The sequence below is a fragment of the Callorhinchus milii genome, unplaced genomic scaffold, assembly GCF_018977255.1.
Source record: "Callorhinchus milii isolate IMCB2004 unplaced genomic scaffold, IMCB_Cmil_1.0 Scaffold3, whole genome shotgun sequence".
NCBI lineage: Eukaryota > Metazoa > Chordata > Chondrichthyes > Chimaeriformes > Callorhinchidae > Callorhinchus > Callorhinchus milii.
In genome coordinates this window covers 60,850,901-60,868,052 of record NW_024704744.1, presented here as the reverse complement: position 1 = coordinate 60,868,052, position 17,152 = coordinate 60,850,901, and the positions used below count along the sequence as shown (strand labels likewise).

The 17,152-nt window shown below is 38.2% G+C and overlaps 1 protein-coding gene across 1 annotated transcript in view; it reads right to left on the bottom strand.

Annotated features, from left to right (window-relative positions):
• Nucleotides 1-17,152, bottom strand: part of cep170aa (centrosomal protein 170Aa) — a 90,506-nt gene that overhangs the window by 70,276 nt on the left and 3,078 nt on the right. The window contains 3 exon segments of the mRNA XM_042333017.1: nucleotides 1,983-2,072; nucleotides 8,468-8,500; nucleotides 9,180-9,326. Coding sequence (XP_042188951.1) covers nucleotides 1,983-2,072; nucleotides 8,468-8,500; nucleotides 9,180-9,284 — 228 coding nt within the window. The 5' untranslated portion in view covers nucleotides 9,285-9,326.

Genomic DNA, 17,152 nt, shown 5'->3' with positions numbered 1-17,152 from the left:
AGTGTGTTCTGTGAAGCACTTTGGGACGTCCTCCCGACGTGAAAAGCGCTATATCAAATGCAACGATTATTATTATTATTATTGATGTCTGACAGACATTCTGTCAAGGACAACAACAACAACAAGATTCCATTTATAAAGCGCCTTTCACGTCAGGAGGACGTCCCAAGGCGCTGCACAGTTGGGTCATGACCCGAGCAGGGGGGAAAGGACAGCAGTGGTCCTGGAGTCATGGGTGGGGGCAGAGAGGTAGAGTTGGGTGTCACCTGTATACAAGTAGAAGTTGATCCCATGTCTGTGGATGATGTCACCAAGAGGGAGCATATAGATATTGAAGTGGAGGGGACCAAAGACAGAGCCCTGAGGAACGCCGCACGAGACGGTGTGGGGGCTAGAGGAGAAACCGCTTGTGGAGATGAAGCAGGGGCGGTGTGAGAGGTACGATCTGAACCAGTCAAAGACATAGCCGTGAAGGTTGAGGTGAGAGGAGAGGCGGTGGATGAGGATAGAGTGATCACCGGTGTCGAAGGCAACAGAGAGGTCAAGGAGGACGAGGAGGCAGAGGGAGCCCTGGTCGCATATGGACAGAATGTCATTTGTCACTTTGACCAGGGCTGTTTCTGTGCTGTGATCGGTAGGAGGTGGTTTGGGTGACGGTGGGGAGAGGGATTGAGGTGTTAAGGGAGATGAAGTGATGGTCCAAGATCGCTTTGTTGATGATGGGATGTCTGAGACGGTGAGGCCCCAAGTGATCACCAGGTCAAGCGGGTGACCGCAGACGTGGGTGGGGGAATGGATGTTCAAGGGAGAGGTTGAGGAAGGAGATAAGGGAGGAGAAGTCAACATTGGTAGAGCAGGAGGGGGTGAAGTGAAGGTTGAAGTCGCCTAGGACGAGGAGACGTTCAGAGAGAGAGAGAGGGAAGTTAGGAGGGTGGAGTTGTCGGGACCGAAGATGGGGGAGGGCTTGGGGGGGCGGTAGACAAGAAGAATTTTGAGGGAAAGGTTAAAGGAGTTCAGAGTTTGTTTTCCAATTTGATGCATGCATTTTCAGTTGAGATAATTAAGTAATAGTCACACAATTTAAAACACTGTATGATTCTTTTATGAAAGGGAAAAACAAAAATATTGCTTATGTGGCCCATGGACGTTTCTCAAATATGGCATCCAGGTCTTGACACCCAAAAGGTTGGACAACCCCAAATTAATAATAGGGTACCAGATCCTAAAAGAGGTTGAAACTCCAGTTTGGGATTTTCCAAGAGGGAACAAGAATTGTTGATTGGCCAACAATTCCCTAGATTAAAGTGATCATTCACTTTATGGGTGTTCTTTGGGACATTGCTGTGTGCAACTTCACTGCTGCATTTACCTACAAAATAGTCCCTACACTTTAAGTTAAATTCCTTGAGGAACTTTGAGATATCCTCAGGACAAAAAAGGCTATATCAAAGGCAAGGAATATTATTATGGTAGTCCAAAACCATTTCCTGATTGAAATTAAATTATGTATTATATAGTTTTATATTTTGGTTATCATGCCCTTGCCTGTGTCTGCAAAACAAACATCAGTTTTAAATCACCATTTGCCCTTTAATTTCTAGTTTGCCGGTAACAATCCTCTGGAACAACTCTGCGGGAATTGATTTAAATGAATTAGAGTCTTTAGTTGAGATTAAATGTATTTCTATTCTGATACTGTCCATCGCAAATCACCATCTTTTAAAACTGCCAAAAGTTACATCACTCACTCAATAAAACCACTAAAATAGTGTTAAATTAACTTTGAAAACCCTGCTTTAAGGCAGGGCGTTCCAGAGTTTAGGAGGTCTTGTGGCAAAGTACAGATATCCTTTTTTACTTAGGTGATAAATACATACAGTACGTCAGATGAGGCCTAACCTAAGCCTTATGCAGCAACAAGAGAATTTTTCAATAAATACTCTCAACTCTTTGATACAACCAAGACACTGTTCATTACCTACCCCATTTAGACTGCCAAGATCCTTCACTTTATGCTCATCTTCAAGAGCGTCATAATTGATGACAGCATGCTGTTTATCCACACTTCGGGACTGTAAAAGAACCAACATTTTATAAGGCCACAGGAAAACCAAAAACAAACATCCACACTGGTTAGGAAATGCATACAAATCTCAGCCAACAACCACCAAATATGTGGAATTACCTTTTTCTGCACATAGGGTAATTGAAGATTACTGATCTCTGGATTGGCTCCACATTGCAGAATTCTTTAAGGAAGTTTGCTACTTGAAATTTTTTAAAAAATCAAATCCACTTAGATCCAATGATTACAGAAAAGAGCATTCAAGGCTTATTTTCTACATATATAGTTAAATAGAGATCACGTGGAAAAATGATTCACAATTTGAAAACTTTAAAATTCAGGTAGCTGAGAATGGAAATCAACACGTACAGGACTTGGCATTCAGTAAATTCTCACACTAAATTAAAGGTAAGTAATCCAGTTAATTACAGTCTTAATCTTCTGTCAAAAAGATTCTGATTTACAATCAAGCTCTGTATAACTAGCTTGTTTGTAAAAAGTTAAAACCCAAGTATTGTAGTTTCAGCAATTGATAAATTATATTAGTGAATGTTAAATCAATGTTGGAAAAATAGTTCAATTTGTATTAAGGCAGGAATGGATTCCAAAGATCATGGTTCAAAAAAATAATTGGATAATATCTAAACAAAGTGCACTGAAGCTTGTAGGATATTCACAAGACCACTCTACAATACAATAAGGCTACAGTAGTTAGCAATCGGCACTGGAATATAATAGCGACATAAGGGACATACACTAAAAGAATTTAGCTTTCTTTAAAACATTTCCTTTCATGGCACCACTCTCGTACTATATTACATAAATATACTCAAAACCACAGTGTAAAACAATGGAGCGGAAGGACTTGAGCTCATAAATATGGTACAGTCTTAAAAGGAATCAGAAGGGCATGGATAGCAGACACCTACAAGATGCAGTTAATACATTTAACACTACATCTTGTGAAGCGCTCAGACATCCTCCCAACATGAAAGGAGCTATATGAAATGCAAATAGTACTGCATGTAGGGGAATGAAATTTGGAGGTAACGGACAGTTTTGTACACTACAACAACAATTTTGTCAGTTATAAGAAATCAATGTCATAATTTTCTCTTTAACTGTCTAGTTTCTCAATTTATAGTCTCGGATTTCTAGTTCATCTGTCACATCAGGCCTTTATTTCTGAACTGGCAAGTTGAGTCAATGCCAAAATGTAAAGTTATACGCACTGGAAAAAAACCTGAAGGGGCATCTATTAACAAAGATGGAAAATAATTTGAGCTGGAAAAATCACTGAAAGTAACCAGTTAATGTAACACTGTTATTTACAAAGTATTATCATGTATTATCCTCCCGAAGTGAAAGGCGCTATACAAATGTAATCTTGTTGTTTTTGTTGTTGTAATGTGAATTGCAATAAGATTTGTTTGGTAAATTACAAGGTGAATTCAAATTTATGAGACGTGTTTCAGTTGTTTTATAGGTTTTTTAATCATAAAGTATTATTCCTGTCAGTAAAAAAAAGTTCGATAAGTTGATCATTGTGGAGTCCTGTAGCTCAGTGGTTAGAGCACTCGCTTTGCAAGCAAGAGACCTGAGTTGAAAATAATTGGTGGAGTCATATTTGGAATACTGCACACAGTTTTATGTATTTTCAAAACATCTTGGTGGGTGGTAAGCAGGGTCTCCTCAGAGTTGAACCGACTCTAAGGTGATGTGTTTGGCAAAGCAATGTCAGAATCGAACCCACTCTCTGTGGGGGTCTCAGAAGTTCAGTTCTTGAGAGAGGTGGGTACACAGTCCTTCAGAGGTCTGCTGGTGATAGCACACCTCAGGCTGCCTCATTAGCAGGGCTTGGAAACTGGGAGTCTTCCTACTCAACTCCCATTAACCCTGCAAGCCAAAGCCCTAACGGGGAGGGTGTCCTAACTGGACATGCAGTGGGAAAGCTTGGCAAAGTGCTCTCAATGGCAAGGTATGTGCTTTTAGCTGGTTAGACTCCAGCAGTAACCACAACACACAATCTGGACTCTTGCTAACCTGTGCCAAATACCTTCCGGAATTAGATAAACAGGATGCATTCCTCCAGGCGAGAGTGCACATTCCACTCCAAAAAACATTTCTGGAATTTCAATGTATGGGTGGGATGCACGGAACTCAGTTTGATTTGAATACTCTTAAGCATGGTGATGGGTTTCTGCATACATCAAACGGGCAAAAAAAAATTGGTTGAATGGAGCTCAGAATACAGTAAATTTCATTTAGTCAGTGGAAAAAGCTATTAAATATAAGTATTATTATAACTAATATTATTACTACTAATGATAATTAATGGGCTAAAATGGCTTTTTCAAATAATAACTTGCACCTAATTAACACCTTTCGTGCACGATTAATTTTCTGAAGGGCTTGTATACTTTCACCGCAGATGAGCAGTTTTAACAAATGCCTTTCAAAGGCCAGGAAATGATATTCACCAGGTAGCGCTCATTCACACATCTAGTTACTGTATTTTCTGAAAGAACTCAAGTTTGAGCCACAAAACCATGCTGAACTATACCGATTACTTTAATACTTGCATTTCTTTAAATAGCCTTTATTCTTTTCAATAGCATTCCATAAAAGTCTCAAGCTCAATGCTGCTTGAATAAGTGGACTATTTTCCCCCAATTTACATTTTATTCTGAATATTAGATTTACATTGGTTTTGTAATCTGCCAGGTGCAAAGGATACTGTCTTATATTTATAGGGCCCTTAAACAACATTAACTTGAAGCCCTCCTACATACATACACTTCCCCAAAGATTACTGGGTGTAACTCTTTCAGCTGCCATGTGCAGATTTAATCCATCATGTTGCTTCATAACCAGTTTATCTGGTCTACCACACGTTTTATAGAATCCAGACGGCGAGATTGGAATTTGTCCAGGGGCGTCAGTTGGGAAAACTAATTTTGAACTCATTTAACACATCTGCCATTTCCTGATTTCTTATATATTTATAATTCAGTTAATACTTTAAAGCAACAGCTAGTCTAAACACCACCTTCTTTCTACATAACTGAATTTATTTTAGATTCAATTGGAATAAGTGTTTGTTTAACAGTACAACAAACACAATGGATATGGATGTATACTGTTTAATGAACACTTATTCCACTCATCCTCAACCACCTTCAACAACTTCCTTGAAACTGTACAACAAGCTGCTCCTAGCTTTTATTAATAAGATAATTCTAGGGTTCTGACAAAAGGTCCTTGACCTGAAACGTTAACTCACTTTCCTCTGTCCACAGATGCTATCCGACCTGCTGAATGTTCCCAGCTATCTGTTTTTATTTCAGATTTCCAGCATCTGCTCTATTTTGCCTTTTGTCAGAGTCAATAGGTTTTAGGCAATATTCTGAATACATGTTTGAATAGCATCAGTTCTTTTCCATTTTTTATTTGCTAGTTGTATAATACGAAGTTAGAGTTTCTAATCTATGTTTGTTAATCAATATAAGCACATAAATTCATTGTTGAGATTATCTCCTTCTGTGAGGATACCAGTCTTAAGAGTTTTCACTAAGACCCTCAATGAGCCTGTTCATTTTTCTCTAGCCCCGGGTGATTACATCTCGCATGGATACCTGAGAAATATTTGTGCAAAATGTCAACTCAGTACAACTGTGTCTTACTCCACCACCCAGTCTTCCAGGATTACAATGTTTTAATCCACATGGTTACTCCAAGTCTAATAAAATGTATAGTAGCACAGTATATGACCTACTGAATGTACACACTGCGAAGATGTAAAATTACTTCAAAACAAGGGTAAAACTGAGGATACATTTTATTCACTAAACATGTCAATTAGCATTTCCTTATCTGAGACTAGAAAAAATAACTTGTATTCAAGATGCTGCAACAAAATAACTTGGGCACAATAGCCTACAAGTACAATTAGTGTAAATAAATGACATTTTGGTTGTGAGATAGGCAGGTGCTAGAAGAAGAGCAGGGTGGAACCAGACAGTCTTTGCAGATTTGTATGGATTAAACTGACTGATGTCATTTCAGCAATCTTTTCAATGTTAAGTGAACGACATTAATGGCAGTAGTGCTAGAAAAAAACCTTCTGAGTAATCTTGTCCTGGAGGATTATCTGTGATCTTTAGAGCCTATTCTGACAAGAACCCAAGACCCAAGGCAAATTACAAGAACTCACGTTGTGCCTGGAGGATAGATACAGTGTCAGCCAATGACTCCAGTTACCCCTAAAGGCGCACAGTGCTTAAATTGCTCCGTTAGTACAAATGGTTGCCAACTTATAGTTAACTTTGCAATCCAAAATTAGGCTATATAAACTCCAGTCAACTAAAATCAAGGTTTTTAATTTAAATGTGACAAGTGAATATTGTAGTAAATTAAATGTGTAAGTTGGATGAACTGATGATCTATGCCTGACTGAAATACTTTATTCGTTATCTACTAAAATGAAAGTACAAATTAATGCCACCACTTTAAAGACCTGAAGACTCTTTGGCTCTTCTCGAGCAATATGCATATTTTCTTTCTTTATTGTTCCAAAATTTACCATGAGTACATTGTACCCGACTGAACCCCCCAAAAAACTAGATTGAATTCCATTCATCATTTTATTGCTCATTCTGTTCATAAAAGATAGCTTTGACTGACAGTACAGTCAGACTCCTCTCCCACTTGCATTATAACCGTGGTTTGGGTACATAAAACCAGACCTTGTATTACGACGACACATTAAAAAATGGCCACATCTCAGCACTTCCAGGGTGTCACAGACATTAATTCCTGTGCCCTGTTCATTGGGCAGGAAGCCGACTAGACAGGGCACCACCAATCTAATAGAGCGCAGATCCAAGATGCACTCATGTTAAAAATTGACCCATGCTATTCTAGGGAACATATATTAAGTAACCGTATTACTGGATGCACAAGAACATCTGCAAGATAGTTGGTGGAGCCTCATACATTTCTCAAGCACGTTCTCCCAACAAGAGAACTAATAAAGATAGCATCTGTGGAGCAAGCTCTTCCTGACTGTATGATTGTACAGGTTAAGAGTTGTTCCAGACACCATTGAAGCACTCAATACTCATGCATTCTAAAGTTAGAAATGGAAAATCTAGAAATTTATAACTGAGCGAGAGAATATATGTAAATCTATTCTTCCTGCTGATGTAGTATGACCTACAATGCCTCACAGGGGATATCAAATAATAAACAAACTCACAATTTGTACCAAGTCCTAGTGCAGCATCTGTTCACAGATGAACACAAGTATTCCAAGACTTGAACAAACCACCTGGGGTTGGGAGTGGGTCTCCTCTATTATAGTTCCTCTGTACAAAACATTGTGTCTAAAACTTATTCCTGCCTCCAGAAGTACGTTTACTGCCATAATTCATTGCATATTACAAATAATATTTAACTAGTTTTGTAAAATGTATTAATTCAGAACAAATTATAAAACCAAGCAAATTAGTGACGCATTGTTAGTATGAACTGCACACAAACCAAATAAGTGCTGAAGGCAGATCATTTAGAAGAAAAACAGCATCTGTGAATGTGTTCCAGAGGTACAAGCAATAATCTTTAGCTAAATTGGACAGCCAAAGAAGAAAGACTAATCATGCAAGGAAAGCACTCATTTTGCTCTGTACAAGATTTGGAATATATGGACTACATTCTCGTTGCATACTAATAAATACCATTACTCTTCTTGCCCACTGGGATCACAATGAGCTCCTCAGAAGACACAAGTTAGTACAGCCCTGAAAATACTATGCAGACTCATCTGGTGCCACTTCCAAATTAAACTCTTTGCGTTTCGGCATTGGTGGCATCAGAAATTATAAAATTGGAATTTATTGTGCTAGGAAGAAGCAAAAGCCCAAACGTTCAAGCATTTTAAAGCGAGCGAAGCTCCCAGGTACTTCTGAGTCAATGTCTGTGCTCCTGGAGAATTGCACTGAAGAATTAAACACTATCCCTTTTTCAGAGGGGAGTATCAGCATGAAGCATTCTGAGCAGAAGAACAAAGCTAGTGGTACTCTTATTTTAAATCGTGCCTTAAACCTTTCAGAAGTTCATCCTCGCTGAACCACCATTCATTTTCCCATCTAGGTTTCCCAGTGACCCCACTGAGTAACACAGCTAAACTAAGTGCCAAATTAAAAGCAATTTAGTGCTGTTGGCCCATTCCCTCTGGGAACACCGTTGACCACACAAGCTCATTTTACAGAGGACCCAGACAGGCAGAAGAAAAAGGCGACCTAAATTAATTTTTGAAGTTGTATTTCACATTATGGGATAGTCTTAAGTGAGAACAAAAACTCCAACCCTAAATACACTTATTCATGTATTCTTCCTACTCACTCGTATCTGAAGTAGTTTGCATACTTTGGCCATCTGGAAAAAAATTTGAACATGAATTACCCAAAATCAAAGTGCACAAAGAAATGATGGAAAAACACTTGGAAATTCATTATTTTAGTGAACCATAAAGCTGGAAGTTGAGGAAGTGTAATCATACAAAAGTAAAATATTCATAAAAAAACTACCACACAAACAATGGCCTTGTGCCCCAGCCTAATTAAAATCCAAGTCGGTGAAGTTAGATTCCAACCTTATTTGAGGACATTAGAGCATTGAATCAACATTTCAATTCTGGTTCATTCAGACTTGCTTTTTTGATTCCCCTTTCACTCTACCATCTACGGTTAATTAGTTCCACTAAGGATTCTTTAATTGTGCTTCATTTATTTAACAAGAATTATAGTTCTATTTGTAGTCTAGATTTATTGTTTCACTATTCTATATTGTTTCCAGGACCTTCACTGCAAATAGCCATACGGTCAATTTAGCTTTAAAGGCTTACACTGCTCAGTACTGTTTTGCATAAATCACTTTAAAAAAAAATCTCATAGGTGCAATGGGGGGGGGGGGGCAAGAGAGAAGAAAAATAAAATCAGGTTAAGAGTTAAACTGAATTGTGTTGGTGAGAGTCTGTTGTGTACGATATATAATTCAAGCTATCTACATGAAAATCTGTGTTAAAATCAAAGGAATAGTTTCTTCACACAGTTACCTGCAACATCAGTTCGCAGTCATCCCGACCGACAAAGATCATCTCACGTGGCAGCCGATGACGCGTGCCTCCACTGCTCACCAAAAACCAGGACGTTAAGCTCATTTTCTGAACAGTTACTAAATCCTATTGGAAAGCTACGTCATCCTACAGGGCAGAAAAAGAAAAACATTTTTTAAGATCAACTTGTTAACTGTAGTGCTACAAGAACACAATAGTCATTGATAAAACATTGCTGGGTTGTGTTCATATTTCAATAGAAGATTAAAAACAGATGTCAGAAGCCATCACAGGAAATGACACAAGATGCTAGATTCAAAGATGGCTGGAGATACATATCCAAATCACCAGCTGTTATCAAACACAGTTGCTTGATGCCAGTTCTGAAAATGAAGTCAATAAAACGTACAGCAGCAAAAAGATATTAAATTAATTATTTTAAACGACTTTATTAAGAAAACTATACTCTATTTTATGGAGTCCCTTTATACATACCACAAAGCTTTTCCTACAACTATTAAGGCCTTGTTGTAAACTGAATCATTGCATTACAACAGAAGCATAGCTTTCAGCTACAGAAATAATGGCTTTATTGTTGATGTACTGTATAACAGGCTATGAATAGTTACAATGTGAATTCATCACTGGCTGCATGCAGCAGAGGCGATTGCCTCCTAGGAAACTGATTTAACGGTATTTAACATTCATAGATATACTAATTGTAGATTTTGGTTTAGAATATTACAAACCTTTTTCTTTTTTTAACAAAATAGTTAGTAAATCTAGCAAAAATGTCATTTTCCCCATGTTTTTAACCCAAAACATCTTGAATGTAAAAATGGACACATTTCCTTTCATTAAAAAAATCTAGTCAAAAAACTTTTTTCCCTGAAATCTCAGAAAAGACCTAGAATCATGTTCTGTCTTGCCAGTTAGATGCATTGTAAAATACTAGATCACTGCTGAACAAAACTGTCCAGGTGTAATTTTTCCTCAAGTACCAATTTCATCTTAAATTCAAAACAACAAGTGACTCTCTTAAAGAATTTAATTTTTTTTCCCTTTGCTAAGTAAAAGCAAAGGCAAGTTTCAAAGACCTTCAAAATTCAGAGACTCTAGGAATTCTAAAACTATTAATAATAATCCTTGCATTCGGTACAACGCGTTTCATGTCAAGAGGGTATCCCAAAGCATTTAACGGTATATATTGTCAAGTGGAGTGACTGTGTATTTGTGGGTGAATGAAGCAGCCAATTTGCACACAGCAATGTCTCACAATCAGCCACAAAATTAATAACAAATTTTATTTGGGGGATTGCTAGTTAGGACACTGGGAGAAACTAGCTTCTCTTTTTGAATAGTGCCATGGGATCTTTTAACATCAATGTGAACAGGCAGACGAAACCTCAGTTTTAACATCTCATTCGAAGGATGGAACCTCCAACAATGCAACTCACCCACAGCACTGCATTGGAGTGTCATCTTATTACATTGTTTATATTGTTTCAATCTGACAAGAATGACTTCTTGCTTCAAATCTTAAAAAAGTTGTAGATTCACATCAACATGGAGATAGTTGAAACATCCAGCTGATCAGATTGATACAAAAAAAAACTTTTGGCAATAACATATCAGCACAACAGCAAGATTTGTAAAATATTATTATACGGTATACTAAACAGAACAAAAGAAAATTTGTGTAAACATTATAATATGTAAGCGATGTATTTGCCATGGACATACATCTAGAAAAGATTTGGAGTCCTGCAGCTCAGTGGTTACAGCACTCGGTTTGCAAGCGAGAGACCTGAGTTCAATTCCAGGCAGAGGGCGAAACCTTGGGCAAGTTTCCTTACTCCACACAGAGCCTAATAATAATCCCTCCAAAAGACCAAAAACAGTAATAAATTGATCATTTTCAATCTACGACTGTTTGTGGGACATTGCTGTGCGCAATTGGCTGCCGCGTTCGCCCACAAATATACAGTCAATTCACTTTACAGTGTGTTCTGTGAAACGCTTTGGGACGTCCTCCCGACGTGAAAAGCGCTATATCAAATGCAAGGATTATTATTATTATTATTTCTGCAAAAACACTTCAGGTCAATTAACAGCGAAAGTGTTTAGCAATTAATGTGAATTAGAATTCATGTTTTAAAGAATCCTGAATTCTTTGATGTGCAATTAATCCAAAAATATGAATTGTCAATAAGCAGAACTTAAAAATAAAAACATAAAAAAACAACCTCAGAGAATTGATGACAGACAAACAATTTGTTATGGTGAGAGATAGCATGCAGATGACTGAATTAAAATCCAGACAACTCCCAGGCAACTGGTAGAATTTAAGTAAAGTGTTATAACTGTTTGCAGCCAAGTCGTAAAACTAACACTATCTCCATTTGTAAACACCAGGTTACTTTAACAGTATGCCTTAAGACAAGTTTCAATCCACCAATTCACCTCATAATTCTGAAAAGCACCATTTCTGTCAATGTTTAAAAATGGAGCTGCAGCTGGTTATTTGTAAAGTGTATGCAAACATTTATTGCATACACTTTATAAACCCTGCCAGTTGTCTAATTTTTTTAATTAAAATTTGAGCTGTCTGCAATAAAACCTCTCATATATATTCTTGGTCTAATGATTCAAGGTAGCAGGTCCAATGAAGAAAAAATATTGTGCCAGATCGAGTGCTAAGCAATAGCTCTAATACACTGCTCAAGACCATCACACTGTGTACTGAAATCCACCATTCGTACATACTGGAACCAGTCTAGCTTCTCAGTTACCCAGCTTTAATATCTGCATGGACAGGCGATACCTGGTGTTCCTGATCCCTCTGAAATACAGGCCACCATGTCTGTGTAGCCAGGCTTACACACAATGTACGGTGCAGTACTACATACAATGCAGTCTTAAAATTAGACTTTATTCACAAAAAGGATAGTGATTATTAAGTGCAGAAACAATTGTGATGTTTAAAACAGATTGATACATACTTGAGAAGTAAGAAAATTAAGAGATGAAATCGGTGGGGAAATATGATTGAAACATCTGCCATGATGAAATAAAATGGCAGAACTGACTTGATGAGCTCAATGTCCTATTTCTGTTTTTCACGTCTATAAGATAATTTAGAAAACTGAATCCAATGTTACTCACTGAAGATTTCAGTTCCTCTTTAGTTCCAAACACAAAGTCCCTCTGTTTCTGTGATTTAAATAGCCTCTTCCATGTAAAAGAAATACTGTCCATCAGCTGAGTTCATTTGCTAATAAGCAATTTAGAGAGCCAGCATTGTCACTTAGAAATCTAACCTTTGTTGCATCAAGATTTGATTTAAAATGAAATTAACATTTAAAATGTTTGACTTTAAAAAAAGTATATTAAAATGTTGAGTAGAATGAGTTGTACTAAATTTATTCCCTGGGTTAACACTAATGTTTTTGGGTAAAATTTGAAGCAGATGATGCAAGAGCCTGCAACCAGCCACATCACCATGATTTCACAGCACCAGCAGCCCATGAGTCTCGCCAGCTGTATGTAGCCAAAGCTGACTATATGACTGGCATTACGTCAAATAAAACAGTTTTGTTCTTGGGGAATTAAAATTATTCACATCTGAATTCAAGCTTCAAGAGCAAAGGTAAAATTAGTGTAAGTTTCAGTAGTGCACCTACATTTCCATGGATGTAGTATGTAAGAAATTCATGACACTAGTCAGATATAAGAAAACTATTAAGGGGGCACGAGCAACCTTTTGGGAGAGTGGGTGGGGAGAATGAAGATGGTTCAGGTAAACTCATCTCCATGTAAAATGTATTGACTGTGTAAACGCAGCAGCCAAATTTGTGCACAGCAATATCCCACAAGCAGTATGATCATATTTATGTGGGGGTTTCTTGGCCAGGATAAATTCCCTTCCCAAATGGTGCCACGGGATTTTTACTGGCCACTAAAGAGGCAGACAGAACCCGAGTTTAATGTCTCACCCGAAGATCAGCACTTCTGCCAACCCTGTGCACCCCCAGCACTATACTGGGAGTGACAGTCTACAGTGAGTTCAAAGTTCTGACGATAGTGATAAGCCAAGTAACAACCGCCTTTCTTAAAAAAGCAAGCAACAAGTTATTTACTTCTCCTCCAGCTGCGGCTCCCAGTCCGCTGATGTCCTGTCAGCTTGCTGGATGGACATCAAGGCCTGGATAAACGCAAATTTCCTGCAGCTCAATGTCAACAAGACGGAAGCTATACACTTTGGCCCATTAACTTCTTCTCTCCTGTGGGTCTGAACCCCTCAATTTTCCTGGGCTCTCCCTCAGGATCACCAAACCCATGTGCAACTGAGGCGTCAGGTTGATCTCCAGCTTCCCTTCCTACCCCACGTCCATTCCCTGGACCAGGATCTCTTTTTTCCCCACCTTCGTCACATTGCTCACCTCCGTCCATACCTCACAACCAAAGTAGCAGAAACCCTCACCCTCATCCACACCTTTGTCACTTCCCGGCTGGTCTATTCCAATGCCCTCCTCACTGGTCTCCCCAGCTCCACCATACACAACACTCAACTACTTCAAAACTCCGCTGCCCGGATACTCACCTGCACAAAACCCTATACCCCAGCACACCAGTCCTTGTCAGGCTCCAATGGCTCCCAATTACCAAATGGTTCAACTTTAAGATCCTCTCATTCGTTTTCAAAAATCCTCCATACCCTCACACCTCCCTAGCTATTTGATTTGCTTACCACCCCAATCCATCATCCACTGCCTCCGCTCGGCTGGCTCCAACCTCTTGTTTGTCCCTTGTCCCATCCACCATCGGTAGCCATGCCTTCAGCCACTCTGCCCTGAAACTCTGGAACTCTCTCCCTCAATCCCTCCACCTTTGTCCCCTCCCTCCCCATGTTCAAATCTTGCTTAAAGGCGGGCTTTTGACTGTGCTTATGGTCACCTACCCCTCCCTCTCCCCCTGCCTCGTTGTCAGACTCCGCCACTGTCGAGCTCTCCCACATGAGGGTGCTATATAAATGCAAGTTGTTGTTATCGCCTCTAATGCATTGTTTCTCAACTAATAAATTCACTGTAACAAATTCATAGTACATTCCTTAGAAACATAGAAACAGGAGTAGGCTATTCAGCCCCTCAAGCCTGTTTTGCCATTCTATAAAATCATGGCTAATCTGTGCCACAACTTCATTTATCCACCCTTGTCCCGTATCCCTTAATACCCTGACCTAATAAATATCTATCCACCTCAGTCTTGAAAATGTGAATGGACCCTTTTGGAGGAAAGAGTTCCAGATTTCCACTCGCCTTTGGGTGAAAAACTGCCTCTGAATTTCACTGCTAAATGGCCTAGCTCTAATTTTAAGATTATGCCCCTTGTTTCTCTGTAGCTACCCTACCGAAACCCTGTATTATTTTAAAAACATCAATCAGATCACCCCTCAACCTTTTAACCTCAAGGGAATAGAGACCAAGTTTATGCAAGTTGGCCTTGTAATTTAAGACATTAAGATCCGGTATATTCCAACCAAAGAGAAAAGGGCATTAACTTCACGAAAAACAATATTCATTCAACTAAAACTTTAACACATTCTTGAAAACATTGAATACCAATACAATGAGATTCTTGACACCCATTCAGATATTTTGAGATTGCTTTCATCTGGGTATAGACCATGTTACTTATGACATTTTAAATTTACTAAACAAAACTAGATCAAAAGTGAGCTTTTCTTTCCAGTTTGGAAAGGGCCACTGTTGATCAGTGGACTGAAAACCAGTATTGCTCCAAGACATTTACTGCTCCATGAAAGTAGTTTGTATAAAATTGCCACACATCCTGTATATAATGTAAACAATGCAAAATAGTAAATGTTATCTTAAAAATGTTACCTTCACAGTACATCCTACCTTGTGTTGCGACAAGCTTAACTACAAAACTAAAACCACCAGTCTTGTTTGGTGGTGGGATCAATCAGTGCTGAGTACAGCTTCTGTCCCATTATACCAATTATGGAGTGCTGTAGCTCAGTGGTTAGAGCACTCGCCTTGGAAGAGAGACACATACGTTCAATCCCAGGCAGGGCGAAACCTTGGGCAAGTTTCCTTATTCCACACGCCTAATAATAATCCCTTCAAAACAAAAATAAGTTGGTCATTTTCAATCCACAACTGTTTGTGGGACATTGCTGTGCGCAATTGGCTACCGCATTTCGCCCACAGATAGGTTAATTCACTTTACAGTATATTCTGTAAAGCACTTTGAGACGGCTAGAAGACGTGAAAAGTGCTATTTCAAATGCAAGGATTATTATTATTATTAAATACTTTGTATTTATAAGATTACATTGATTTCAAAATGTTGGTATTAAAATGAAGCATTTACAGGTATTTTTACATACTTTAAAACACCAACTAAATTATTACCTGCTGGCTTCAAGTCTAACAATGTAACATACTGCATAATATGTTTTATTTCATGTTTTTCCTGTGAAAACCTGTTATTCTAATCATCTGGCTCTTCTTCCACCAGTTTCATTCCTTGCGTACTGCCTTTCTCTGGAAAGGCCTGGATTGAGCTGGTGACAAATACCGTGGAGGACTGTTTCAGGACTTTACAGAGAGTATATAACTGCGAAAGGAAAAATAAATCCAAAACTAACATAATATGTATTACACAAACTTCCATGTTTGACTACATTTTAAAAAAAAATTGTTTGCATTACAATACCACATAATGTGTCAATACAAAATCTACTCTGAAGTAGAAGAAAAATTCACAAAGGAAAGTCAACATATGTTGCTCATGGAAAATTCTATCGTCTCGTATGGAACATATAACAGACTTGTTGCATAATAAATAAACTTACTTTGGAACTAATACATCATGTAGAACTAAATAGTATGTACAACAAAATGTAAATATACCTATACATTTTCAGGATATTAATTAGAAAACGCCAAGATAACGACCCGCTTGCTGTCCGTTTAATGCTGTATATGAATTATTCTTTAGAGACTCCAGAGCACTACCATCGAGTGCATACAGAAATATTTGTCTTGGAGCAATACTGGTCTTCAGTCCACTGATCATCAGTGGCCCTTTCCAGACTGGAAAGAAAAGCTCACTTTTGATCTAGTTTTGTTTGGTAAATTTAAAATGTCATAAGTAACATGGTCTATACCCAGATGAAAGTAATCTCAAATTCAATTATATGTACTTCAGATTTATTGTAGCAATGGTATTGTACTTATGCCTTTACTAAAGACTTACAGGACAGTCTATGAAAACACAAGCAGTGGTTCCATTGTTAAACAATGATCCTATCAACTTTCAGCAGGTAGGCCAAGATTTAAGAGATTTAGCTTTACGTTCATTTTTTTTTAAGAGGATCAAAATTAAATGCATGCAAAAAATTGTTAACTCATGCTTATGGTTCCCACAATGCAATTGTCAACATTGATTGTAAATGCCTGGGTTACTGATCTAAACAAATTAATGTAAAACTAAAAATATTACATACAATTGTTCATGTGTGGCAAACATACTATGTGGGAATAACTGCTGTGCTCAATCAGGTAAGGAATACATGTTCTGGAAACGAATTGTTCTATTGTTTGATCTACACTGAGACTCTGCCAACTCCTTTTAATGTAGGACCCTTACAGCTGTCAAAGAGATTACACTTTTCATCTCTTCAGTCTAGGTTAGCTTTTAGATCAGAACCTGGAGGTGCAAGCACAGGAGGTTTGGCTCGGTGCATCATTCAGTCTACAAGCCCTTTGGCACTCTAATCCATTGCGCTATTAAATTCTAGATTTTCACAAAACGAACAAACCTAAATGGACTTCATAGAGAACATTCAAAAGAAAACACAAAATTGAGAAAGTGATAACAGTCTTATAAATTATAATAGTAAAAAGAATTGATCACACAGCTCCTTAACTTCAGTGCTTGCCATT